The sequence below is a fragment of the Eriocheir sinensis genome, chromosome 38 (assembly GCF_024679095.1).
Source record: "Eriocheir sinensis breed Jianghai 21 chromosome 38, ASM2467909v1, whole genome shotgun sequence".
Lineage (NCBI taxonomy): Eukaryota > Metazoa > Arthropoda > Malacostraca > Decapoda > Varunidae > Eriocheir > Eriocheir sinensis.
This window is the reverse complement of record NC_066546.1, coordinates 14,268,823-14,296,806: the sequence shown is the minus strand read 5'-3', so window position 1 is coordinate 14,296,806 and position 27,984 is coordinate 14,268,823. Positions and strand designations below refer to the sequence as shown.

Genomic DNA, 27,984 nt, shown 5'->3' with positions numbered 1-27,984 from the left:
AAGTTATGCTTAATTACACAAAGCAACTGGATACCCAAAGCAAAAAGAAGCCAGATGTACGATAAGCAAAAATACAATCGCGTTAGAATTTGGACTTCAGAGTAACTTATGCTTTTCGAAGTTGTTAATAAGTAGTTTAGGCCTAGGTGCTTGTCGTTCTCTTATGGTGTGAGGAATAGATGGTTCATGTGATTAGTTTGTAGGCGGGTTTGAGTTAGGATTTAGAGTAGGTAACTGTCTTGCTTTTCCAATTGTGAAGAATGAAAGTAATGTAAGTTTTGACGTCTGTCGAGTTTTGGGGAAGAAAAGTGTTTAAGCGAAGTGTTGAGTTTGCTCGAGTTAGGATTCAGAGTACCTGTTTTGCTTTTCCAAGTTGTGAAGAATGAAAAGTAATGTAAGTTTTGGCATCTGTTGAGTTTTGGGGAAGAAAAGGGTTTATGCGAAGAGTGTTGAGTTTGCTCGAGTTAGGATTCAGAGTAACCGTTTTGCTTTTCCATGTTGTTAAGAATGAAAGTAATGGAGATTTTGGTGTTCGTCGATTTGTGTGAAGAATGATGGGTTCAGTTGAAGATCTTGGAGTTCTTTTCGAGGTGTAACTTATAGCTCAGAATTATACTATTTTACTCTCCTTTTTCTCAAGTTCTCGATGTAATATAAGTCTTGGCGTCATATTCAACCTCACCTTCACCATCATACTCCATTCCACACACCCTCACCTTCACCATCATACTCCATGCCACACACCCTCACTATCACCACCCTCACATCTCCCTTCCCCTCTCCAGAGCCTCATGGAAGACGGAGCCCCAAGACTGCGGGAAGGAGCTGATCGCCACGCCCCAGGAGCAGGTTATGACCTCCTACAACTACCCGCTCTTCTACCCTGGCGGCCTCGAGTGCCTCTACCTCATCAAGACGCAGAAGGGGCGCGTCATCACCCTCGAGATCCTGGACTTCGATCTGGAAAATGGTTCGTTAAATTTCTGATATTTTCAAGTACGATATCTTTTCCTTATTACTTATTTTGTATAGTAATAGTGCTTTTAATGGCATCTTTACCTCTTTGTTTATACCTATTTATTCATTTATTTATTTATTTATTTATTGTGTGTCCTTTATATAGAGTTATTTTGTTTTCTCTTAATTAACCTAGGCCTTGAAAATTTTACGAGATAAATTAATATTGTGTGTATTTTTTTCTTTTTAATCTAAGTGTATTAAATTTTAAGATTTTTGTTTTCAATTTGTACACTATTTCTCTTCATTGATGTATTTATCTGGTTCTTTATATCTGTTGTTTTGAAAGTATCGAGATAATAATAATAATAATGAGAGTGAAAATGATCATCAAACAGTTTACCATCATCAGTCACCTTCATCCAGCCATAATAGTAGCAGTAGTAGTAGTAATAGTAGTGGTAGTAGTAGTAGTAGTAGGATGAGGAGGAGGAGTAGGAGAACAGTCACTCGTGCTCCAAATGTTCGTGTTTCCCCCGTACAGAGAAGGACTACATCTTGGTGCGTGATGGTCCCTCGCCCTCGGACTCCCTGCTGGCCAGACTCACGGGGCCGCAGAAGAACAACCCGCGCTTCGTCGTCTCCACCAGCAACATCATCTACTTCTACTTCTACACCAGCCTCGGCATTTCACACAGGGGCTTCAGGATCAGGTGGGCACACTCACTCAGCTATTTTCAACTTTAAACACCCTTGATTTTTTGTTTCTTTTAGTTTTGGGAAAGTATATAGTGAGGGTGAGACGTGCCCTTGTTAGTCGAGTATTAGAAGTACATATCAAACCTTAAGTTGTTAAAAGGTGGCATCTATCAGGCTTTTAGTATCTTTATTTTGCAACCACATGTGAAAATAATGGAATAAGTAATACATTTTCAATACGAACTTACATGGTGTCATTCTATTTCGAAACATGTAAGCTATTATGCTGTATGGAGTGGTATTTATTATTCTTTTTTCTAATTATCATGAATCCAGAATAGTTTGAAGTATACAAGAGCAGGAAGAAAAGGGCACAAAAAATATTCCCAGCACCTTTCATCATGCGCTTCCTTCACCCTCAGGTACTACTCTGGGTGCTCCGTGACCCTGGACGCCACTCAGGGCACCATCACCTCCCCGGCGTTTGGCATCAAGAACTACCCCAACAACCAGGAGTGCCGCTACCTCCTGAGGCGTCCTGGAGGCGGCCCGCTGTCCCTAAAGGTGAGCACATTGCCTCCTTTTCTTCGCTCTCTTCTCTTCCTGGTCCTTTTGTTATGTGTCTCCTCGTTTCCTCCTCTGATCTTTTATTTTGTAGTTTGCTTGCTTCATCTGTTCATAAAATTAGTATAAGAAATAACACTTCAGATTTCTTATATTTTTAGTCTTTAATTATTTCCCTCAAGATTAGTAAACTGCCATTATTTTTCACTCTCTTTTCTTCCTAATCTTTTTGTTATGTTTCCTTCCATCTTCCTCTGAGGTTTTATTTTATTGCTTGCTTCAAAAGTTCATAAAATTCAGTATAAGAAATTGCACTCCAGATTACTCTGATAGTGTTTAGTCTTGAATTCTCTGCATTTATTTTAATTTTTGTCTGCATTCACTAATTCTTTCTCTCCCCTCCGCTCTACAGTTCAACAGCTTTGACGTGAAGGAGAAGGACACCGTGCGAGTCTACGATGGCAAGACGTCCTCGGAGGGAATTCGTCTTCACTCCGGCGCCGGGTTCTCCTCCAACAACCCGCCCACCATCACCCTCACCGCCGCCTCGGGAGCCATGGTGGTGCTCTTCAACTCAGACCCGCTGCGTGCTGCCAGGGGATGGTCTGCTAACTTCTCTGCTGGTGTGTGTTTTGAGGTGGACGAGAGGGAGGGTTAGAGGGATGAGGAAGGAGTTAGAGGAGAAAGTTAAGGGGTGGCATAAGGAGAAAAAATGGAAATTATAGTTAAGAATTCATTTGAAAGAGAATAAAAGAGGAAAATGTGGATAAGTGAGAAAAAAAGAAATGCATAATTATGATGTCAATAACTTTAAATCCCTTTGAATACATTTAACCTAATTTACCTTACTCTCAATTACTTAACACAGTCACATCTATTGTTATGCAGTATGAAATATTTAACCTGGCAGCAGCGACGGGCCAAATTTGTGGCTTTACCGTGTGCCAGCGACAGGCGAAATTTTTGTCGTGATATAAACCCCCCAAAAATAGATGATGCATAAACTGATCACAAGTGCGTTGATATATATCATGAAATGGTTTGCGTGAATGATGATTTTTTCTCATTTTACTCGCTTAGAGGGACCTTTAAGAAACATGATCCCCGCACCTACCGGGTTAACACTCATTTACCTTATTGTCAACTCCTCACCACAGTCACATGTATAGAATTAAGGTCTGTTTATCAGTAAGACACAATTTACCATTTGGAGTCATGGTCCCTTCAGCAGTATGTCTCATTTATCACTCCTTTACCTGACTGTGTGTTCCTCCTGCCACAGACTGTCCTGCGCTAGTGGCCGGGGAGGGCGCCATCGCCTCCTCCCGGGACACCTCCTTCGGCAGTGAGATCACCTTCACATGTCCGCTGGGTCAGGAGTTCGCCAACAACCGCTCGTCCATCGTCACCGAGTGTCAGCCTGGCGGATCCTGGTCCATCGACTACATCCCCAAGTGCCAAGGTGGGTGGATGGGTGTGTGTGTGGATGTGTGGGTGTGGGTGAAGATGTGGGTGTAAAGGAGAGAAAAAAATAAGAAAAGAAAAAAAGACATTCAGAGGATCAAGTACACACCACTTCGAAACACACACAAGAAATACGTAAAAGAAATAAGTTGGATTCTTCATGTGTTAAAAGTTTTATTCCTTAAGACTTATCAACTTCCTCTCAAGGTTAGGAGCAGGTAGATTTGCACTATGCCCTTCTTAATGCTTACTCTCCTCTGTCTTCCCCCTTCAGTGGTGTACTGCGGCCCGGTGCCTCAGATCGACAACGGCTTCAGCATCGGCGCCACTAACGTCACCTACGAGGGCCAGGCCACCTACCAGTGCTACGCCGGCTTTGGCTTCCTCAGCGGCCAGCCCACCGAGTCCATCATGTGCACAGACAAGGGACACTGGGAGAGGCTGCCGGAGTGCATGGGTAAGTTTATAGCTCAGGAAATCATGAGGTAAAGAGGGAGTTAGTGAAGGAAGATGACATTGTGACTTATTTTTCTTTCTTCAACTGCCCTACAAACTATACAAGGAAATCACTAGGAGGTAAAGAGGAAGTCAATGAAAGAATGTTACACTCCCATTCACTTTTCTTACTTCTTCTCTTGCCTTCAAACTGCACGAGGAAACCACAAAGAGGTAAAGGAGCAACTGATCACATTTATTTCTTCTTTTATTGCCCTACAACCTATGCAAAAAAAAATAAAAGGAAGTAAAGAGAGTTTCACTGAAAGAATATAATGCTCAGCGATTCACTTTCTTCTCTCCTCTATTGCCTTCATGCTGTACAATCCTCTCATCACACTTATCCACCCCCTATCCAGCCTCCCAGTGCCCTCCCCTGCCCGAGACACCCCATGCTGATGCGGACATCCTCAACGGGGGTGGACGCAGCTACGGCACAGTGGTGAGGTTCGAGTGTGAGCCCGGCTACTACCGCACCGGCCTGCCCGTCATCCACTGCATGTCCAATGGCTCCTGGTCTGGCGCCGTCCCCACCTGCTCCAGAATCAGGTGTTTCGAGTTCCCTGAGGTGAGGAGACGAGATTTTTTACTGTGGGTGCCATTATATTTGTGTGTGTGTCTTTGGTGACTTGTCAGCTATAGAGTGAGTAATAGTTCTTGTTTTTTTAGTTAGGATACATATATGGTGATTTTTTTTTTTCTGTGATACATTTAGAGTTGGTAAATATTTTTTGGAGCCAGTTTAGTTGTCAGTTTTCACCACCTAATACTTCATAGCCGTCACTCATTCTATCTGCAATCCCCTTATAGTATGTGCTGCTCCACATCAACCTGTTCCAAGGCACTACATCATGGGTGCCTTCCTTTGTGCATCCTGTGAAAGTCTGCTCTACACTTTCCACAGTCTCCCCCATTCACCACCACCACATTTTTACCTCGTCCCTGCAGATTGAAAACGGGTTCGTGACTGACGTGTCGCGGGACTACTACTACGGGGACGAGGCGCGTGTGCAGTGTCATCGCGGCTACCGTCAAGTGGGCTCATCCATCATCAGCTGCGGCCCCGAGCTGAAGTTCATCAACCTGCCAATGTGTCAAGGTAAAGCACTGTACAAGACTCAGTATAGGAGATGACAAAAAAGGATGGAGCCTGATATTGTAGAGAAAATACAACAAAGTGTTTTGATATTTTCACTTTTGTAGGTTATGTAATATATTTATAAGTGTTTTCTCTTATTCATCTTCACGATACATTGTCATGTTTTTCCAGACATCAATGAGTGTGAGGCTGCCCAGTGTGACGCCGCCTCCACGGAGTGCCACAACACCCCCGGCGCCTTCTCCTGCAAGTGCAAGGACGGCTTTAGGCCCAACCTTGACTGTCGGCCACGAGGAGACTTGGGCGTGTCTGATGGTGGGATTCCTGACGATGCCATCTTTGTGTCCTCAACGGCCGCTGGTTATGAGAAAAATGTAAGTATTTACCTAGTTGTATTTATCTAGTTGTAGTATACAGAAAGCAAGATGAGCTACACTCATAGGGTCCTTCCTCCTTATCTCAGGTTATCAAGTTTAGTGTTAGTGTTTGTGTTAGTGTTAATGTATGTTTGTGTGCGTGTGTGTGTGTTCCTTGCCACCCACACCTCCCTGTCATTGCCCTGTCTCCCCTCACAGACGGTGCGCCTCAACTCTCAGCTGGGTTGGTGTGGTGCTGTGCCTGTGCCTGGCCGTAACTGGGTCATGGTTGACCTGCGGGTGCCCACCGTCATCATTGGCTTCCGCACACAGCCGGTAACTCGCACGGATGGTGAGATCGCTTTTGCCAAGTCCATTCGTCTGCAATACACAGACGACCTCACAGATGTGTTCCGCGAGTACACCAACAACGATGGTTCACCTGTTGAGTTCCGCATCACCTCAGGTGCCTCGCTCTCAGTGGTAAACCTGCCCACGCCTGTCGAGGCGCGCTACATCCGCCTCAACATTGCTGACTATGAAGCGGCCCCATGCCTGAAGTTTGAGCTGATGGGTTGCGCTCGTCAGGACTGTACAGACATCAATGAGTGTGCTGACAGCAACGGCGGTTGTGACCAGCGCTGCATCAACTCTCCAGGGTCTTTCTCATGCCTTTGCAATGTAGGCTATGACCTCTTCACTAAAAATGGCACTGCTGGCTTCTACATTGAAGAATCTGAGACTGGCCTGAGGGACGGAGACCGGTACCAGCTGAACAAGACCTGTGTGCGCAAGATGTGCCCAACACTGACCTCCCCGGAGAATGGTGTGCTGCTGGACACCCGCAAAATGTTCCACTTTGGCGACATGGTCTCCTTCCAGTGCAACTTTGGCTACGTGATGGTGGGCACAGACACGCTCGTCTGCGGCAGCTCTGGTGTGTGGAATGGCACCCTGCCAGAGTGTCGATATGCATCTTGTGACCTCCTTCCTGATGACCCTGCCCAAGGTCTCACCATTAGAGGGGCAGATACCGAGGTTTCCCTCCTTCCCTTCATGGAGAATGTGACCGTCAGCTGTGCAGCAGCAGGTCGCCCACTGCGGAACACCCTCACCTCTGGCTTCCGTCAGTGTGTGTACGACCCCCTGGAGGGGAGGACCGACTACTGGCTGTCTGGCGTCATTCCTGAGTGCCCTCGTGTAGACTGTGGTGAACCTGCTGAAACTCCAGGAGCCACATACGGCTTCACTCCTGACACACAGTTCCAGTCCTCGTTCTTCTTTGGGTGTGAGGAAACCTTCAGTCTGGCGGGTCAGACAAGCCTCAACGACAATGCTGTCCGCTGTCAGGATGATGCAACCTGGGACTTCGGTGACCTGCGTTGTGAGGGTCCCGTCTGCACTGACCCTGGGCACCCCCCTGAGGGCACACAGATTGCCACCAGCTATGAGCAGGGGTCCAAGGTGTCCTTTGAGTGCACACGTCCCGGCTTCATCCCCATCACTGACGACCCCATCACCTGCGTGAGGGAGCCGGAGTGCCGCGTCGTAGCACCCATTGGCATCACTTCTGGCAAGATCCCAGCGTCTGCTATCAATGCCACCTCCCAGAGAGTTAACTATGAGGCTCACCACATCAACCTGAACTCTGCCACGGGCTGGTGTGGCCAGCAGGAGGCCTTCACCTACGTGGCCGTGGACTTGGGTTTGGTGCACCGCATCAAGGCCATGCTGGTGAAGGGTGTGGTTACCAACGACGTGGTGGGGCGGCCAACAGAGATCCGCTTCTTCTATAAGGAAAATGAGGCAGATAACTATATTGTGTATTACCCGAACTTCAACTTGACTGCACGTGACCCCGGCAACTATGGCGAACTGGCCATGATCACGCTGCCCACCGTGGTGAAGGCGCGTTTTGTCATCCTGGGCATTGTGAGCTACGACAAGAACCCGTGCCTCAAGTTTGAACTCATGGGCTGCCAGGACGAGCCGGCCAGCCAGCGCCTGCTTGGCTTCGACATGGGCTACCCGTGGTGTGTCGACAATGAACCGCCACAGTTTGCTGATTGTCCCATCAACCCCATCGTCGTGCAGAAGAACGTGGACGGCTACCAGGCCGTTAACTTCACAGTCCCCAAGGCCTTTGACAACTCTGGTGGCATTGCCAGACTTGAGGTGCGGCCCCCAGGGTTCTCACTGCCAAAGTTTGTTCTTGAGGACATGATGGTGGAGTACCTCGCCTTTGATTTTGATGGTAATGTTGCCATCTGCCAGATCAACATCACAGTGCCTGATGACACCCCGCCAGCCCTCACATGCCCTCAGAGCTACGTCATTGAGTTGGTGGAGCAGCAGGAGAATTACCGTGTCAACTTTAATTCGTCCATCACACTGAGCAGTGTCAATGTTAGTGATAACAGCGGCGAATACGCACTGCAGGTGAGACCAGAAGTGGCTCTCATCAGGGTAGGCGGCTATGAAAATGTCAGTGTCATTGCTACCGACCCGTCAGGCAACACTGCTGCCTGCAGCTTCCAGGTAGCTGTGCAGGCCACAGCCTGTGTGGACTGGGAGCTGGAGCCACCAGCCAATGGGCGGCTTAACTGTGCTACTACTGTTGTTGAGGGTGTGCAGTGCATAGCCACCTGTGACGAGGGCTTCAGGTTCACAGACAACATGCCCACCAAGACCTTCACGTGTTCACAGGAACTCTCATGGCAGCCGACACGTGTTGTACCAGACTGCGTCAGCGAAGACACAGCACAGGCAAGCTACGACGTGATGGCCAGTGTTTTATACCGTGCCAATGGGGCTGTGCAGCCCACCTGCCTGCCACAGTACCAGTCCATGCTGGAACAATACTACGAAAGCCTCAACGGAGTCCTCTCAGGCCGTTGCTCTGCTGCCTTTAACGTGGCCATCGATTTGTTCTTCCACGACACTCACCTTGAGCTGACTGAAGAAAACGTGGTCACTGTGGAGTATGTGGTGCGTCTGACGCCGGAAGTGAAACAGAAGGAGCTGTATGACCTGTGCGGCTCAACACTGAATCTCATCTTTGACCTGAGTGTACCTTCTACCTCAGCTGTCATTGAACCAATCCTCAATTTGAATTCTGCTGGCAACTCTTGCCCACCCATGCGTGCCCTCAATTCCACTGTGACACGAGGTTTCACCTGCAACACCGGCGAAGTGCTCAACACTGAGACCACGGGGGTGCCCCGCTGCCTGCATTGCCCTGCAGGAACCTTTGCTCCCCGGGACGAGGGGATGTGCTCACCATGCAAACAAGGATTCTACCAGGACCTGAGCCGCCAGGGTGCCTGCAAGCAGTGTCCGCCTGGAACCTACACCCGTCACGAGGGCAGCAAGACCCAGATGGACTGTGTGCCTGTGTGTGGCTATGGAACTTACTCTCCCACTGGCCTGGTGCCGTGTCTCAACTGCCCCCACAACTCTTTCACTGAGATGCCCCCGGTGGATGGCTTCAAGGAGTGCCAGAACTGTCCTCCAGACACCTTCACTCATGCCGCCGCCACGTCCTCGCAGCAGCTGTGCCGCCGCAGGTGTCGTCCTGGGACCTACTCAGACACTGGCCTGGAGCCCTGTGCTCTCTGCCCCGTTAACTTCTATCAGCCCTTCGAAGGCCACACGTCATGCCTGGAATGCTCCACTGGGAATCGCACTGTAAACCCCGGCTCATCCTCCTCTGACAGCTGTCTGCCCGTCACATGCACCGAGGGCACCTGTCAGAACGGCGGGTTGTGTCTGGCACGGCAGCACCAGGTTCAGTGCTACTGCCCAGCAGGGTTCATTGGCAGGTTCTGTGAGATAGACGTGGATGACTGTGCCTCAGAGCCTTGCCTCAATGGTGGCGCCTGCGTCGACCTTCCACAGGCTTACTACTGTGAGTGTGCAGAGGGCTACAGTGGCCTGCAGTGCCAGGATGAGGAATCTGAGTGTGTAGAGGGTGCCTGTCCTGACCGCGCCATGTGCAAAGACAACCCTGGTCTGGACTCTTATGAATGCCTGTGCCGTTCTGGGTACACAGGTCCCAGCTGTAACATCACTGTCAACCCCTGCACGGAGCAAGGCAACCCCTGCGCTAACGATGCCGTCTGTATAGCGCTGGAACAGGGACGCTTCCGCTGCGAATGTCAGTCTGGCTGGGAGGGTCGCCTCTGTGAGACCAACATCGATGACTGTGCTGACGTCCCGTGCCTGTTGGATGCCAACTGCACCGATCTTGTCCATGATTTCAGCTGTGACTGTCCCAGCGGCTTCACAGGGAAGAGGTGTCACATCAAGGTGGATCTTTGTGAGCCCACCCCATGTGCCAATGGTATCTGCGTGGACCGATTCTTTGAACACGAGTGCATCTGTCATCCGGGCTGGACGGGTGAGCAGTGTGACATTAACGAAGACGACTGTGCCTCCAACCCCTGCCTGAACGGTGCACAGTGCCTGGACGAGGTGAACGGCTTCCGGTGTGCCTGTGACACCGGCTACACTGGAACCACCTGCCAACACACCATTGATGACTGTGTCTCCAAGCCCTGCCAGAACGGCGGCACCTGTGTGGACGAACTGGATGGCTTCACCTGTGAGTGTCGACCAGGCTTTGTGGGGCTGCAGTGCGAAGCATCCATCGACGAGTGTATCAGCAACCCCTGCAACCCCGAGGGCACCGCCAAGTGCCTCGACCTGGACAACATGTTCCGCTGCCGCTGCCATCCAGGCTATGAGGGCGAGTTCTGCGAGCACAACATCAATGAGTGTGCTTCTAATCCTTGCATGAACAGCGCTGTCTGCATTGACGGTGTGAATGACTTCTCCTGCTCCTGCAAGCCGGGCTGGACCGGGAAGCGGTGCGAGTCTGACATTGGTGGCTGCGAGGACCTGCCGTGTCTCAATGCTGCCCAGTGCATCAACCTGTTTGAGGACTACTTCTGTGTCTGCCCCTCAGGCACTGATGGCAAGCGCTGCCAGGTAACACCTGAGCGGTGTGTGGGTAACCCTTGCATGAATGGAGCTTCCTGTCAGGACTTTGGCTCTGGACTGAACTGCACCTGCTCCCGGGACTACACAGGCGTGGGCTGCCAGTATGAGTTTGATGCATGCGAGGCAGGACTGTGTAAGAATGGGGCCACCTGTGTAGACCGTGGGCTCGGGTATGAGTGCGTGTGTCCGCCAGGATTCACGGGCAGCCACTGTGACCAGGACATCCAGGACTGCACTCAAACCTCCTGCCCACCAGGAGCAACCTGCATTGACCTCACCAATGACTTCTACTGCAAGTGTCCCTTCAACCTTACTGGAGAAGACTGCAGGAAGGTCATCAACATCGACTACGAATTGTACATCAATGATGAAAGTAAGGCCTCCAGCGCTTCCCTCGCCACGCCTTTTGAGCTGGGTGAGCCTGCCTCCTTCACTCTCGCCTTCTGGGTGCAGTTTGCTAATCAGGACGACCTCGGCACCATCTTCACGCTGTACTCTGTCTCGTGAGTAGGAAATTATGTTTTAATTTTATCTGACAAAGCCGTCTTCTCTTTATAGTTTGTTTTTCTTCATTGTTGTGAGGGTTACTATAAAGATAGTTACATTTTAATTTTATGCTACTTATATATAAACTGTAATGACTAACCTGCCAAGCAAATTGAAAAGTTTATAGAGAGCTGTGATCTTGCCAATAGGTAAAGGTAAGAGAGCCGAGAGTATCTGGAGAGGCATGTAAATATGTGATTCCTTTAACAACAAACCCCTCACTCGATCCCTTCCTATCCTTCCCTCTGTTCTGGCAGGAGCCCGTACGTGCCTGCTAACAAGCGGGTGCTGCTGCAGGCCACCAACGCCGGCATAGCCATCGAGTTCTTCGAGGACATCAAGGAGTTCGTGACGTACCGCACCAACATCCCAGTGAATGACGGCCAGTGGCACCACGTGGCCCTGGTGTGGGACGGCATGACCGGAACAGTCACCCTCACCACCGACGCCGTGGTGGTGGCGCAGGTCGAGGACTTTGGTCAGGGCCGCCACCTGCCCATGTAGTGAGTACCCGCAGCCGCCACTTGGGGATGTATCTGTGTATAGGCCATGAAGGAATTTTTTCTGATTAATTAGAATGGTCGTTACAAGTTAGGATATCAGTAAACAAGAGAAGAGACAAATGTGTAAGGTTAGGTCTTCTTCACCCTATTATTCATCTTTAGATTTCCGTTACAATTGTGTGTAATGCATGTTCTTGTTTCCCCCGCAGCGGCTGGGTCACACTTGGGTCGGTTGAGTCAGAATTCAGTGGCTACAAGAATGAGCGAGGCTTCCACGGCCGCATTGCTCGCCTCAACGCCTGGAACAGACCCCTTGACTTCAGGGCCGAGATTCCAAAGATGGTGGGTGCTTTTTTTTTTTTTTTTTTTGTGTGTGTGTGTGTGTGTGTGTGTGTATTTGAGTCTAGGAAAAATTCTTAGGCTTCTTATGTTCTAGGTTTGTCAGAAAGTCATTATGGCACACACACTACCTCAAATACATATGAACTTATTTTTAGAATCATGTGGCTCAAATTAACTCAGAAACATCACTGCAACTTCTCACAAATTAAAAATATATTTGGTGGAACAAGCTTTAGGTTTCAGCCAACACTTTTCTTTCTCCATCCATGGCCCTGAATTATGCGTCCCTTCACAGGTTCGGTCATGCATGAACTCCCCTGTGATGTTTGAGGGTCTGTTGCTGCGGTGGACCGGCTACGACAAGGTGATAGGCAATGTGGAGCGCATTGGACCATCCACCTGTGGGCAGTACGTGTGTCCTCCAGGCTACACGAGGGACTGCATGGTGCTGGAGGTGGACAAGACTCCGCCCCGCGTGGACCACTGCCCTGGCAACATGTGGGTCATCACGCACAATGGCTCGGCGGTGGTGGACTGGGATGAGCCACTTTTCAGTGACAACGTTGGCATCACCAGCCAGGTTGACAAGTCCGGCTACTCTCCAGGACAGGTGCGCTGCCTCTCACTCCTTGCATGCCAGATTTGGTGGTGCCGTTGTGTTCCTTTCAGATGAGACAGCACAGACCAGAAACAACTTTTTAATGTCATTTTTATATGCTTGTGTTGCCTTGCTTAATGTTATAGGCCCATAGTCATAGAAATACACTAGAATTATTCCTCTTGCCTTCTTGTTTGTCATACCAAAATGGAATGCATCAACATCACTTAGTATCCTGACAAGGTATTCCCCGCCACAGTTGTCATTAGATTAGTGCAGCCTTTCATATTGAACTGATTTAATTTGAATTGCAGATGCAATCGTATGTCTAGTATTCTTCTCTGATACTGTTCACTTTATGTCCTCACCTTCAACATGTTCCCTCCCTCCCTCAGGCCTTCTCTTGGGGCACCTACGATGTGGCCCGAGTGGCTTATGACGCTGCAGGGAACTCTGCCACCTGCTACTTCAAGGTGTACGTGTTGGAGGACTTCTGCCCCAAGCTGGAGGACCCTGTGGGAGGCGTCCAGCGCTGCACTGACTGGGGTCCCGGTGGCAGGTTCAAGGTGTGCAAGATCGAGTGTAACGAGGGACTCAAGTTCTCCACTGAGGTAAGACACTATGTTTATTCTAAAATTTATAGTTTTGGTGTGTATCTGTTTATCAGCTCTTCATCTCTGCATTAACTAATATGAATAGACAGCAAAGTTCTCTTTAGATCTTTAAGTTAAACACATATGGTTTTTCAAATAGGTTCTGTATTAGCTACAAACTCTTCTTGCTATTCTTTACTCTTTCTTCTTATTTTGATTTTTATTTTTGCTCTCCACATTCTTACCATTGCCTCACTCTTTCCTCAGGTGCCAGACTTCTACACTTGTGGTGCCGAGGGCTTCTGGCGCCCCACCCAAGACCCCACCGCCCAGCTGGTGTACCCCGCCTGTGCCCCGGCCAGCCCCGCCCAGAGGGTGTTCAACATCAACATGCAGTTCCCATCCTCTGTCATCTGCAACGCTGCTGGACAGAACGTGCTGAGTGAGAGAATCAGACATGTAAGTATCAGCAACAGTCATGACTTAAAACAGAGGTTTGATAGGAGAGAATATGGCATGCAGTTTAAGGCTGTGGTAGAGGGTCATTTAAAGAGGTGGCAGTTCAAACCTCTAATAAAATTATATCCATGAATATGCAACACCTAATCCTATCATCGAAATGGTGCTGTCGGTTCTTAAACATAAAATAAGTGGATACAGACAGCCCACAGTATGCTGAATCACTTTTAAATATAAACTTTTAAGGACTTACAGACAGATCTACAGACAATTTAATAGACAGAAAAGTAAAGATCTACAAAAAAACAGCTTTTCACTTTTTCTAACATTCTCCCTCTCAGGCTGTCAACAAACTCAACTCAAAAAGTACAAATCTAAAACCAGCCTTCAATCAAACACCTTTTTCACCCTTTCCATCAATCTCCCTCTCAGGCTCTCAACAAACTCAACTCAAAATGGAGCTTCTGCACGGAGACGGCAGCCTCCAACGGGGCGTGCATTGGCCTGGATGTTCTGGTGGACTGCTCAAGGAGGAACAGGATCACCAGGGAGGCACCGGAGGAGGAGAGGGAGAAGCGTCAAGCCACCCCTGATAGTGATGATGTGTATGAAGTCAAGATCACCTTCCCCTCAGTCAAGTAAGTTTTAGCAAGAGTCCGGGTGTTTGTCGAAAGCACGTGGAGCCGTTTTTATTTTATTCTACCGAGTCTCCATTAATTTTATCCTATGTTCGTCTTTTTGTGTTGTATGTTTTTAGGTTTTATGGAGTTTCCTGTCAGAGATTTTTTTTTATTCACTGATGTTTTAAATGTTGATGAAAGTCTCTTTACTACAAGCTTCTTTATAAAACTTCTACTTTTTGTTATCACCACCAGGAGCTGCCGTCCTTTAATTTCCACTAAGTTATTGTTTTTTCCCTAAGGTTCAGTTGAAAGCATTATGTTTTAGTTTTTAAGCTTTAATTTCCGAAGTACTGTATGACAAAGTGACTGAGCTGGATAAATATTTTGGGGATCAAGTGTAATTCAGTTTTTAGAGGACGAAGATCAGTTTTCATCTACCGCACATAATGTACTTTTTGCCAGATTGACGCATACAGGAAAAGGTGTTTATTCCCAATCTTTGCTGATAAGTACAGGGTACATTATATTATTTACTCCATGGAAACATTGTTTTCACACACTGAAATTGATTTGGTTATTGACACGTGACACCTTGAATGCAATACAAAAGCAACTGCATGACGCTGTGAGCACTCGGACTACATCATAAGGTACAGAGAAAAATATTTACAGCATGAAGTGTTTGCAGTACTGTTTTAGAAATTTTAGCTTAGTGCATACACAGAACAATTACAAATTATCAAGAGAGAGAGAGAGAGAGAGATAGACGGTATACATAGAGTATATAAGTAAACCAGTCTGTCATAGCACACACACGAGATCTTGACCTCTCCTTCCTTGACCGGACCTGACCTTCCCCCAGTGAAATGCGGCAGAAGAGGGACACAGATCAGGCTTACCAGTATAACCTGAGAGTGTCTTTCCCATCCAAGAAGTAAGAGAGAGCCCCTCGTGTCCCCTAATAGAGAGCACCCACACTAACTAGCCTTTTGATAGCCAATGCCTCCATGGACTGTGATGTAACTGCCCTATAAATAGCCTCTCACCATAGCCTAGTTTAGCCCTCCTAGGACAGTTGTTTCGTTCATAAAGGAACATAGTTGGCAAGCACGTCTTTAAGTATTATTTTCTTATGTATACTGGGAAATAGTTTTCATATGTGTGTTTGTTGTTTAGATTTTTAGTTTGTTTTTATTTTTTTCGTTGTTTTTATCTTTATTTATTTTAAACTTGCCGCTGTAAAGAAATGCTTTGCTTTAATTACAGTGTACGTAGTGGTATAGTACATAGCTGGTGGTGTGCTGGTGGATGCTTAGCTGTAGAGGCTAAATGAGTTCTGTAGATGAGTCTGTGAACAGATATCATAAACAAGCTGCAACTATGCTGGTGGTTATGTTCAGCATTAAACGTCGCTGGTATGATTGTGTCGCTTAGCATCATCCAAATGTGCTTCAGAAATGGAAATGTTAATTCATTTAATGCAGATGCCTAGAGCACTGACAGGTTTTCATTGAAGCAGCTGAGTGGCTGGGGATGTGACAGGAAGCTGGCACATGTTTGAGGATGTGGCAGAAATTTGGCCATCTGGTGATCCCATGGAAAGCTGATCCTTGTTGAGGGATGTGTCAGGAAGCTGGCCATCAACAGTGCGGCAGAAAGAATGAACATGTGTCATCCTTCAGACACTATTGATTGATCATTGGACACTTACTCAATACTTTATCATGCAGACTAACTTTGCTGATTACAGAAATGAGTCATACAGTTTGCATGACTCAAAAGTTGAGACATGGGTAGAGCATGATTTGCCAAAAAAGAATATCAAAATGGAAATTCAAAATCGATCTGATGTGGCCTTAAACTCTCTTAAAGCAGTTTGTCATTGTGAAGGCATTGATTTTAGTAAAGTGTCATTGTATCCATTCACTTCATCCCTCCACCATTCACTTGAGAAATAAATTTGGAGTAATTGATGTATCATTGACAACTTACCACCGCAAATGAAAAACATTGGAAAGTCTTAACGGCAAAAATGTATTTTTAGCTTCAAGGAAGGTCATCCAAATATTTCCACCCATCATGTGCTTCACCTCCCTCCATCAGTGCCTCTCTACAGCATGTGTCTGGGCTCCATCAGGTGTCTGCATCAGTAGAATAGAGCAAAGTTGCCTTGTGCCGTGAGTTTAGTGGCAGGTGTTGTGTCTAGGTGTTGGGTGGCCTGGGTGGTGCAACAGGTGCTTGCTGAGCCGTTTGCTGCAGAGTGAGCAGAGAACATTCCCCTTAATCCCTCCTTCTTTTATTCTGTCCGCCACACACTCATAAAGCTTACAGTATATGAGCAGTTATTAATATAACCTTAATCACACACTTACAATTAGTTTAGAATTATATTTTACAGAGATTCTTATTGTAGTATATCACATATTTATCATTGCTTAGCACTTTTTCATCAGATTCCCTTTTCCAAATTCTGGTTACAAGCAATGCTTGTCACCATTACTACAGGAATACAACACATTCAGTAATAACTTGGTCTTTTCAATGGGTCTCATTGTTACACAACTTGGATTGAAAATGTATTACTCTTAAGATTTTTTTATATATTTGTAAGAGTTAGAAGCTTTCTTTTCAATTTACTTTTTAATTCTTTATTAAACAAAAATTTCCTCTCCTCTCTTCCACTTCTCCTTACCTCGTGGCACCCTGTAGTGACCCCATCCAGAGGCCAGATGCACAGATTGAGTCCACGGTGAGGCAGGTGATTGAGTCCATCATCCTGGAGGAAGACCAGTTTGATGTGCGTGACGCCCTGCCCAACGTGGTGCCCGACCCATCCTCCCTCCAGCTGGAATCAGAATATTCATGCCCAGTTGGCAAGGTAAGCCTTGTTTGTTCTGAATACATGACTAATGATAAGAATGTTTTACACTATGATTTATATAATCTATATATTCATATCCTCTTTTGTCCAGTCTTTGGTTTGCATTTGTCTGTGTCTCTGTGGTTGCATTACTGTAAAATCCTTGCTAAAGGCTAACACTGCTGTCCTGCAGGTGGTGGTAGACAATGAGTGTGTGGACTGTGCTACTGGTTCATACTACAAGTTGGAGATCAGGACCTGTGAACCCTGTGAGCTGGGCTCATACCAAAATGAGATTGGGCAGGTGGCATGCAAGCCCTGCCCACAGCGCGCCGGGCGTCCGGGTGTCACGAAGAACACTGGCGCTCGCTCGGTGGGCGAGTGCCAGGAGCGTTGTGCTGCTGGAAGGTACTTTGATGATGAAGTTGGTTTGTGCCGCTCCTGTGGTTATGGCTACTACCAGAACGAGGAAGGCAAGTTCTCATGCAAGCGATGTGACCGCGGCCTCACCACCCGCACCAGAGAGGCCGTGTCTGCTGCTGAGTGCCGTGAAGAGTGTGAGTCTGGCCTGCAGCTGGGTAAGACTGGGCCCTGCGAGCCCTGCCAGAGGGGCACATACCGCACCAAGGGCATCCACGCTGCCTGTGTAGCATGCCCGAAGGACCGTACCACCCTGGGGCCGGGTGCGTCCACCGCTGAGGAGTGCTCCCTTCCCACATGTACTGCTGGCACCTTCCTTTCCAGCATCAGTGGGCAACACGAGTGTCTCAAGTGTCCTAAAGGCACATACCAGCCAGAGGCACTGCAGACCTCCTGCATTGACTGCCCACAGGACACCTCCACCCGTGATGTGGGCGCCACCTCCCCCGACGAATGTAACAACCCCTGTGAGGTGCACGGCGAACAGATGCTGTGTGACCCCAATGCTATCTGTCTCCTGATCCCTGCCACCAATGACTTTGTGTGTCAGTGTAAGCCAGGCTTCAATGGCACTGGAGAATATTGTAATGGTGAGTACACAGGCAGTGGCCCTTCCTGAGGCTAAGTGAAGGATGTGTTGTGTGCATTATGTATTACCCTTTTGACTTCATGTAATGTTGACTTGCTCAGCCATTCTTCACAGGTTACATAATATATTTCCTCCTCACATCTGGAAACAGCTTTAAGTAGTAAAGGAATGAATAATATAGAAAATTTATGCAGTAAAGTAATTTGTATTTGTGTCATTACAGACAAGTGTGAGAACTTCTGCCAGAACAACGGTGTGTGCAAGAAGAACGAGGAAGGGGAGCCGTACTGTGTGTGCTCTGGCTCCTTCACCGGCAACAAGTGTCATGTGAGTGTGTGTGTGCGTGTGTGTGTGTGTGTGTGTGTGTGTGTGTGTGTGTGTGTGTGATTCCAAAAGCAGGCAGAAGTAGTATTTGTAATGAGTAGGAGATTAGGTAAAGAAGTAATCAAAGAATAATTCATAATATGCACAACCTTACCTAACTTACTTGCAGAAACCAAACACTTAAGAAACAGAAAGGAGGGACAAAACAACCCATTATAACAATCAAACATTACTTCACATAGACTCATAGAGAAAACAGCAGCATACATGTATACCAACCTAACCTAGCCATATCTAACCGTTTCCTTTCCTGGACGCAGATCAAGAGTGACTTCACCTACATTGCTGGCGGCATCGCTGGGGCTGTTGTGTTCCTCATCCTCATCGTACTGCTCGTCTGGATGATCTGTATCCGTGCCACCAGGAGGAGGGAGCCCAAGAAGAGCTTCCTCGCCCAACCGTCAGTCGACCCCAACGGCTCACAGGTTAGAACAATAAATACAAATAAAAGTATCATGCTGTTTTAATATTGGTGACTTACAGATTAACAAGTGTTGTAAAGCAAGAGGAAAATGAGACATCCATTCTACCTTTAGTTTTTTCTTTTTCCTTCTCCCAGCTTTTTCTGTATGTACTTCTTTTCTTAGTAGCTACTTTGAGGAAGAGGTGAAAATTCCCGTTTTGGGCTCTGTGAGAAATCAAACAGTGGCTTAACTTTTAAATCAGGAACAAAATCTTACAACTAAACTCATATGCAACAAGTCAAGAGTGGCAAACATTCAATCGAGGAAGGAGCTCTGCTTACATCATCATCATCTCTTCCATTACAACCAATCTGCAGGACAAATTCTTCTCCCAAATTTCCCTCGGTGCGTAGCTGATGCAGACTCTTCCTTCTCAGGTGAACTTCTACTACGGAGCGGCAGCACCCTACGCTGAGAGCATCGCTCCCTCTCACCACTCCACCTACGCCCACTACTACGACGATGAGGAGGACGCCTGGGAGATGCCTAACTTCTACAATGAGACTTACATGAAGAGTATGTCATCATCATGAGCTGCTATAACACCTCTGTACCTTGCCCTAGCCTCTCCTCCTGCCTTGCTCTGCTGACTGGCTAAGAGCAGGCAGGCAAGGAGGGAGCAGAACAGTCATTGCTGTGTTGTGTCCCAGCCTGTCATCATGTGTTCTTCCTGTGTGACTACTTATTAGGGCCTATAAAGTTATTTTTTACAATGCTGTCTTGTCTCACCTTTATCTTGCTCTTGTTAAGTCCTACTGTTTCATTTTCATTGTCTTGAAAACAGCTTTTCAGCTGAAACTTGTACATAAAACATTTGATAAAAAAACCTAAGTTTGTATAAAGTCTGTCAAATACACACTACACAAGCTTTCTCTCCTGCATGTTAAATGAACAGTCTAAATGTATTTATATGTGAGTTATAAATCCATGTTACTAATTATACCATACCGTTTTGTCCTTCGTTGTTTGCATGCCAGCCACCACAACCACAACTAACCTTAAACTCCCCAAACCAGCTGGATTCCAGAATGGTGCCGGAAACAGCCTTGCTCGGTCCAACGCCTCCATCTATGGCAACAAGGAAGACCTGTACGACCGTCTCCGCAAACACGCTTATCAGGGGAAGAAAGGTGAGGAGGACTGAGCACTAGAGGAGAGGAGAGGAGAGACGCAGCTGCCTGGCTGGCTAAGAGGATGGTGGTCTGCTTAGCGAGTGTTTGCATGCGAGCAAAGAATACGTATTTCAGAAAGTATAATATAACACATGGAATGGACTTGTAAACCTGTACAAGCACGTCATTATTAAAAGCTTGAAGTGTGAACGCCTGAAATCCAGCCGTGGAAAGCAGCATGAAAGTCGTGCGAGCTTGAGCTACCAAAACAAATGCAACAAAAAAGATGAATTAACGTGTCCCCTCTCCCATTGCTGCATGTGAAGGCGACTCTTGTGTGTACTGCAGGAATGAAAAAGAAGCTGCTGCATGAAGTATTGTATTTATAAGCACTGAAGAAGCTGCATGTGTCGATGAGCTCTGTGTGTGCCTGGTAGAAGCTGTAGCCCAAGTTTGAGACAGTGTGTGTATGTGTGTGTGTGTGTGTGTGAGAGATAGGGAGAGGGAGAGGGAGAGGGTGTACCAGAGGAGTGGTTGGTGCCAGTGACTTAATTAGTTTTCACCAGCTGCACATTCTCAGACTTGGGACTTCCAAGCTTATGGCGCCAAGACAGTGCTATGCTCCTCTTCCCTGGACCAGTAGATGATGCAGATGACATTCAGTACACAAGGAAATTTAGACCGCGTGGAATACTCATGACAAATACTTTTTATTCTTAATGACGAATTGGTGTTTGAACTTCCTGTACCTGTGTTGTTACGTATACCTGCTCTGCCATCTGTCTTTTCTCTAATTATGCTGCGAAGGCTTCACTGTAAGCCTCATAAAGCTCCAAGCATGTTGAGTTGTTGTTTTGCATGTCCGCCCTTTGATGCTAATAGACTCATCTCTTGTTGTTTATGGCTGTTTGACTTGTTCAGGCGTGTGCATGTACGCCATTGGTGTGTTGATTAATCATGATGAAGAAATTTACCTTTCCCATCCCAATTCTAACTTTCACATTAAAACACTGTATTCATTCTCAAGGTTCTCTTTTTCATTGGTAAAATGGGAATATTTGTTTCTCTGGAATTTCTTAAAAGATTTCTATGCAATTGAAAAACGAATGAGTCAATATCTTGGTTCAAGTTTTTGGTGTCTTTTTCAATATTTCTTTCAATTAAATTACTGTTCTTTTACTTGGAGGCCACAGGTGACTCATCATATACACTACTCTAGAAGGTGGTCATCACTAATTAGCACTTCAATTCACTTCACCCATCATCACAACCTTTCCCTCACCATCATCATCATCACTGGTGTTTCTTCTCAACAGATAAAGATGAGACAGGGGACAGTGACGACCAGGCCCGTTGAAAAAGGGTCAAGTTGTAGTAAGAAAGAGAAAACTGGTGCTCACATAGGGAGACCACAGCTATGCCTTCCCTGTTGTCAAATTTCTTCACTGAGTATTACGTACACTGTCAGCTTTGAGAAACATGGCATTATCTCCTACATATCAGCAGCCATTAACCACGACCATCACTCTTTAAGATGCCTTCACGGATAGCAGCTGGGACTCACTAGCTGCCCTGTCCTCTCATTTATTAATAATGCTCACCACTGGAACTGAATGTGTAATATGAATAGGACTGAGATAAAGGATTGACCTATTTTTTATTATTTTTTTCATGGGGGTTTAGTTTGACCTTTTAGCTGGCAGGAGGTGGGGAGGGAGCCGTCATCTGGGATGTAATTACAGGTGAGAAGGATGGCCTGCTCCGCCCCCACCTCAGGTATTCCACTCGGAAGTAATAACGTTGATGAGGTGACTAGTAATTTTGTCGAACTCAGGTGTGTGTGATTAGCGTGCTCGTGTGTGTGTGTGTGTGTGTGTTGGGATACCTTTGAGAACCATTCTTTTATATATACACGATGCACTTTTCCCTTTTTGCATACTATTTATTCATGGTAGGAGACGATGCCACAGAACCAGCGTGTGTGGGTGCTGCGTGTATTTGGCCGTGCATGAGTGTGTCTGCCGAGTGGAGGGAGAATGTTGTGAGGGAGTGAATCGTGAATGTGCATTTTCTTTACTGAGTTCCCGGACGTGTGAGGATACATTTTGTTTTATTATTTTTATATGTAATTTCCCTAGTAAGTATGAGACCAGTTGAGGCGCGAGAGTTGTGTATGTATAATTGCTTCTATTAATGCGAAAAGTCTTTTTTATTTGTTTTTTTAGGATACCCTCCGTCCCGCTCAAGACTGTGAATAAAATAATGTTTTTGTCAAATATATGTATAATGTAATATTAACAAACCTAACTGTAAGACTTACTCCAATAAACATGATTGTGTATAATGAGCAGTTTCCTTGGTTACTTTGATGTGTATGGAATATAAATAAATGAAAAAGAGTTCCAACATGAATATACTTTACCTCCATTAACCCGGTAGCTGCGGGGATCATGTTTCTTAATGGTCCCTCTAAGCGAGAAAAATGAGAAAAAAATCATCACTCACGCAAACCATTTCATAATATATATCAACGCATCTGTGATCAGTTTATGCATCATCTATTTTTGGGGGTTTATATTTATTATCATGGCACAAATTTGGCCCGTCGCTGCTACACGGTAAAGCCACAAATTTGTCCCGTTGCTGCTACCGGGTTAATAAGAAATTGGTTATACTAGTAAGCATAAACAGGGTTACTTGTTTTAATCACCTACATCGCTTCTTTGGATTATAATAGAGGGTCAACTTTTATGATGGAAGTAATTTATTCATTATCTAACATGACTTGCATCGTCCAGGTTAAGGTATTGTTACTCCCTCATCAAGCGGATCTTCCTGACACTCACTAACCTAATTTGTGCGTGCATCTATTAACGATCTGGCAAGGTAAGCATATCAGGTAACCAGCAAGAGGTTCTATCCGTTTCCCTGAGATCCACATTAAGATGACCGCTCTGGCTCAGTGGTCTCAATCGTGGTGGACATTGGACAGAGGACATTGTTAAAGAGGAAGTAGTTTATCCCTCAAATGGGCCAGTAACACAGAGGGCGGAAGGGGTATAGTGGGCACGTGAGAAATGCGTGGTATATGACTCAAGGTGGAAAGCATACATTTTATTTTTACCTTGTTATGACCCATCTATCATTAACCAAGTCCATCTACATTACTGAGGGCTATGATAGGTCTTCTTTGTACACTGATAAATTACATACAATGGAATTAACTGAAAACTCATATCGCCTGTGCTATTCGGTATCCCTACCTCTAAAATAGTCCCATTTACATTACTTACGTCAGTTTACATTACCGAGGGCTGTGAAAAATCTCCTCTGTGTTCACTTACATTAATTAGAGACAATGGAAATAGGAAAACCTGAAATTCTGTGCAATCTCCACCTCTAAAATAGCTCCTGGTATGACACTTCTACATTACTTAAGTCCATTTATATTATCGGGGGCTATGAGGGATCTCCACTGTGCTCACTTCCATCAATTAAAGACAAAGGAATCGATTAAAAACCCTAAATTAAGTGTCAGCGTCACCAGCGGCTCATTTGTTTAATTCACCGCTTCGTGTCACCAAAACATCGAGTCGCCCCGCCATGTAAGTTGCTCTCTGAAATATATAGTTTCTTTACGTTATGACACATTATTCCGTAAAATTGTGATCTGCTTAACATTCAACAGAGTATCGTGCATCACTCTGTATATGTTTTTGTTAAGGACATTGTTTAACAGCTGCAAACACGTGTATATTCACCTCGGCGATATGAGCATCCAGCGGGGCGGCCCTCACGCGATGCATTTCTTGTTTTTCGTCTTCGTCTTCTTCTCCTCCTTCTCCTTCAGTGTTTTAGAGGTTTCTTAACTGATTACGCTTCCTTTTAAGCTGATATATCATGAAGCGTACTTTCCCTAACATAATTGTACGCTCAGTGTTTGATAGATAAGCGTGTGTTTGGTGTGTTGAGCCGTGGGCGCGGGGAAACTTTAGTCCCCCCTTTCCCTTTGAAAAATTGGGGTCGCCAAGACCTCAAAATATCAAACATATAGTGTTATTGTATTATAATAACATATACAACTAAACTAGTGGGGTCTCGGTCATGTCTTGAGGTGCATGCATGGTTGGGGTCGCCTGAAAAAAAGGTTGGGAACCATTGCCTTACTCCATCTTTTTAAAAAAGGCTCCCGCAGAAGTTGCAGGGGTTTCCACGGGTGGTTTCTTGACCATGGCGATAGTTTTAGAAGGCTTCTCAGGTTCATAATTTCTAGGGGTCTAGGGAGGGCTTTAGTCCCCCAATGTTTTCTATATCGGCCTCAAAGTGCTCCTAAAAGTGTTTACTTTTCAAAAAAAATTCCAACCCCTCCGAATGTTCACTTCGCTCCCCACTCCCCCCTCATTGATGTTTTCACGTTCACGGTGCAAAAGTTCTGCTGCTCCGCGAACAGGAAAACCGTAATGACTACCCGACGTGTCTCCTCTGTGACCTAGAACGGTCCTATATAACAAGAGCCCGAAACGTAATAACCAGGGTTGCCACCTTGAGCTCAGGAAAATAAGGAACGCAACATTGCATTTCCCAATACGGAACGAAACCATATTTTAAGGAATGGGTGGCAACCCTAAAATTTCTCCAGCCTGCCCTGACTGACAGCCGGTGTCCGCTGCTGGTGGAGTAAATATCTTGGGTGGAGGCAGGCTAGCTGAAGGGGGGAGGGATGTATTTCAGGACGACCCATGACGATTACATAATTTTACGGACTTTTATGTTCGACCGAAAAATGTGCTCACTATAATTTTAAAATGTTATAGATTTTATCTGCTTGACCGTTCAGACAGCCAAATCGGAACAAATGGTGTTCCGGCTCAAAACGGAACGCAACATTTCGCCCTCCTATACGGAACGAGTCAGTATTTCAATAAACGGGTGGCAGCCCGTCGTAATAACACGAGAAAAAGTGTGGAGGGCGTGAAAACAAGCCGAGCGAACGAACAGTTGAACCTGAAGTCAGCGGCCTTGTCAAAACTTTTCAATTATTTTTTTTTTCTTTTCTCATATTCCATGTCAAGTTAGGCACTCATTTTACATGGATACTTGTGGTTTCATCTATTCACCATACAATTTTCCAGTTAGATGAATAGTATACATGGTGAAAATGCATCAGAAAGTGTATAAGTAGAGGAACTTTCTCGGTATTACCCTGTGCAACGTAGTGACAAACAGACACACTTCTTCCTGTCACGAAAAGGGGAAAGAACTGAAGATGTACGTTGTGGCACAGCCTGTCACCGTGTTTTTGTTAGGGTAGTGACCGGTGTTAGTGTTAGTAGCTGTATTTTGTAAGAGGAGCACCATTATTATTATTATTATTATTATTATTAGTAGTAGTAGTAGTAGGAGTAGTAGTAGTAGTAGTAGTAGTAGTAGTAGTAGTAGAAGGTTTAGTAGTTGTCATTGTAGTTGATGGTGGCAGCGAGTTTAAAGAAGCACAGTGGATACAAAGAGATATCTCCATATTTTTTTCTTCACGTCCCATCTTCTTCCTCTTCCGCCCACTCATCATCATTATTCGTGCATTTACTCATTATTTTCCCTCCTTGCGGCGATGTCTCTCGTCTCTTCACATAATCGTCATTACACCATTACTGGCCATTACATCATTACCAAAGCACACGCACGCGACCATAATTTTCATTGACGAGCCTTCCCACAAAAGATGCCATGGAGGACAACGAGGAAAAGGGAAAGGGATACACTTTTTTGTGTGTGCTGCTTGTAGCGCCGGTAGGCATTCTTGAGGGACTTTATGGACGGTCCCAGACTCCCAGTACGTTAATGGCGCAGGCTAATTTTATTTATAATGGCTTCCGTGATGTATGACTCTTGCTTGGCTCATGCTGTCCACCGGTGCGCCTCTTGACCGAAGTCGCTGAAGTTAAGATGGACTGAAGATCCGGACAGCATGTGGGTAATCTTCGGCCACTCGGCGATGACTTGAAATATCAGCGCGTTTCGGTGGGGACTTGAACCTTGTCCACGCTAGGTCCTCCAGGAGGGACTATTTAAATTTCTTTGAGGGGAAAAAAATGATGACTAGATACCAAACAACCCTAAGAAAGAAGAAGAAAAAAATAGCAATATCCGTAGAGTTCTAAACAAGACTAACAAGAAAACACAAGGATAAGAAATTAAGAAACAAAGACAATATTTGTAGATAAGAGTTCTGAACAAGACTAACCAGAAAACACAAGGATAAGAAATGAAGAAAAAAAAACAATACTCGTAGATAAGAGTTCAGAATAAGAGTTACCAGAAAACAACCTTAGGCGAAGCTACGGGATAAAAAAAAAAAAAAAAAAAAAAAAAAATTCGGTGAAGCGTCATGGTGGGGTAGAAAGGGCGGTGACGGCCACAAAAGTCTTCCCTCCTCACGCGGCGGCCACTCGAATCAACATCTGGAGCGGAATGACACGTATGGTTTCCCCTACAGCCGTTCATGTCGCCGCTGAAGGGAAAAAGAAAGCCGTCCTCGTAAAGGGTGGGAAGATGTATCACCCTTGTCGCTTCACCTTCAAGGGGAAATATTAATCGGGTGAGAATGGATCCAGTGAGGCAAAACGGTGATCACAAGAAGAAGGAAAAGAAGAAGGAGGAGGAGAAAGATGATGAAGATGAAAAAGAAGAGGAAGAAGTAGAAAAAGAAGAGGAAAGACGGAAATAAGGAAATAAAGAAAGTAAAAGAAGAAGAAAAGAAAAAGAAAGAAAGCAGTAGAAATAAGAAAGAAAGAAAAGTAGAAGGGAAAAGAAAAAGAAAAAAAGACAAATATGAAGAAAGAAATGAAGGGTATTAACAGAGGTAGAGGTACAACAAAAATAATGGCGAGAATTGAACAAAAAAATAATCACCATAATAAAAAAAACAAAAGAGACGAAGAGGAAGAGGAGGTGAACAAGAACAAAAGGAAAAGCAAAGAAGCATAAATACGAGGCTATTATTGAGGGATTTGCCCAACGAGGAGAGGAAATACCCAACATCTGCGTGGTATTTCCTAAGCCTTCCTTTCTCGCGTTTTTTTTTTCCTCTGTATATTTAAATTGGTTCATGTGTTGCGCGTCTCTCGTGTGACGTTATGGGCGGCGTCAGTTAACAGAGGGAGGGTTTTTTTTTGGATGATTTGAGGGACTTGTATGTTTGCTTTTTTCACTAATCAAACCCTTAAAAAAAATTATAGAAGGCACGCATATACAACAACAGCAGCGATAACAACAACAACAACAACCACAACCACTACTACTACTACTACTACTACTACTACTACTAAATCGGTATTAGTGTGTGTGTGTGTCATATTCCAGGGACAACAACATGATTCTCAGCAGCCATCTGTCTATCTATCTATCTGTCTGTAATGGGAGTATAATCTATTGCTGCGCGTGGCCTCGGTGCTCATCTCCGGCGCATTAACCCTTTAGCCTGCGGTACGTTGGAGTCATCGCTTACCCCTAAAAACTCGTCATCCGTCAGAGGGACACACTTTCTAGAATCAGCCGTGACCAGTAAGCCGTTCCCGTGTTAACCAGCCATTTGGGGCGAGGCGAACACCACACCCTCTCCCGTCCTGTGCTGGGCCTAGCATAGAGTAAGACATGCTGGCTCACTGGCCCCGACAAGTGACAATAATAAGGAAGTGAGAACATTGAGTACGAGGAGAGAGAGGATCCGTATAGGCAGGCGTTACGCAAAGATGCAATTACTTATTATATATGCACCGATGACTTGTCTATTTGCTTTGTGAGGTCGCAACAAGCATCATCTTCAGTCTTTCTTCGTGTTTTTTCTCCGCACCACGCCA

At 45.8% G+C, this 27,984-nt stretch overlaps 1 protein-coding gene across 1 annotated transcript in view; it reads left to right on the top strand.

Moving 5' to 3' along the window:
• LOC127008714 (sushi, von Willebrand factor type A, EGF and pentraxin domain-containing protein 1-like) overlaps positions 1–22,472 on the top strand; it is a 107,111-nt gene extending 84,639 nt beyond the window's left edge. Inside the window, exons 8-30 of the mRNA XM_050881057.1 lie at positions 786–970; positions 1,502–1,670; positions 2,079–2,220; positions 2,633–2,843; positions 3,503–3,682; positions 3,959–4,141; positions 4,539–4,747; positions 5,128–5,278; positions 5,450–5,652; positions 5,854–11,138; positions 11,439–11,684; positions 11,894–12,026; positions 12,322–12,636; positions 13,020–13,235; positions 13,485–13,676; positions 14,109–14,314; positions 17,009–17,177; positions 17,353–18,169; positions 18,392–18,495; positions 18,813–18,977; positions 19,394–19,532; positions 20,033–20,146; positions 21,445–22,472. Coding sequence (XP_050737014.1) covers positions 786–970; positions 1,502–1,670; positions 2,079–2,220; positions 2,633–2,843; positions 3,503–3,682; positions 3,959–4,141; positions 4,539–4,747; positions 5,128–5,278; positions 5,450–5,652; positions 5,854–11,138; positions 11,439–11,684; positions 11,894–12,026; positions 12,322–12,636; positions 13,020–13,235; positions 13,485–13,676; positions 14,109–14,314; positions 17,009–17,177; positions 17,353–18,169; positions 18,392–18,495; positions 18,813–18,977; positions 19,394–19,532; positions 20,033–20,146; positions 21,445–21,485 — 9,775 coding nt within the window. The 3' untranslated portion in view covers positions 21,486–22,472. The remainder of the gene's footprint in view (positions 1–785; positions 971–1,501; positions 1,671–2,078; positions 2,221–2,632; positions 2,844–3,502; positions 3,683–3,958; positions 4,142–4,538; positions 4,748–5,127; positions 5,279–5,449; positions 5,653–5,853; positions 11,139–11,438; positions 11,685–11,893; positions 12,027–12,321; positions 12,637–13,019; positions 13,236–13,484; positions 13,677–14,108; positions 14,315–17,008; positions 17,178–17,352; positions 18,170–18,391; positions 18,496–18,812; positions 18,978–19,393; positions 19,533–20,032; positions 20,147–21,444) is intronic.
• The last annotated feature ends 5,512 nt before the right edge of the window (positions 22,473–27,984 follow it).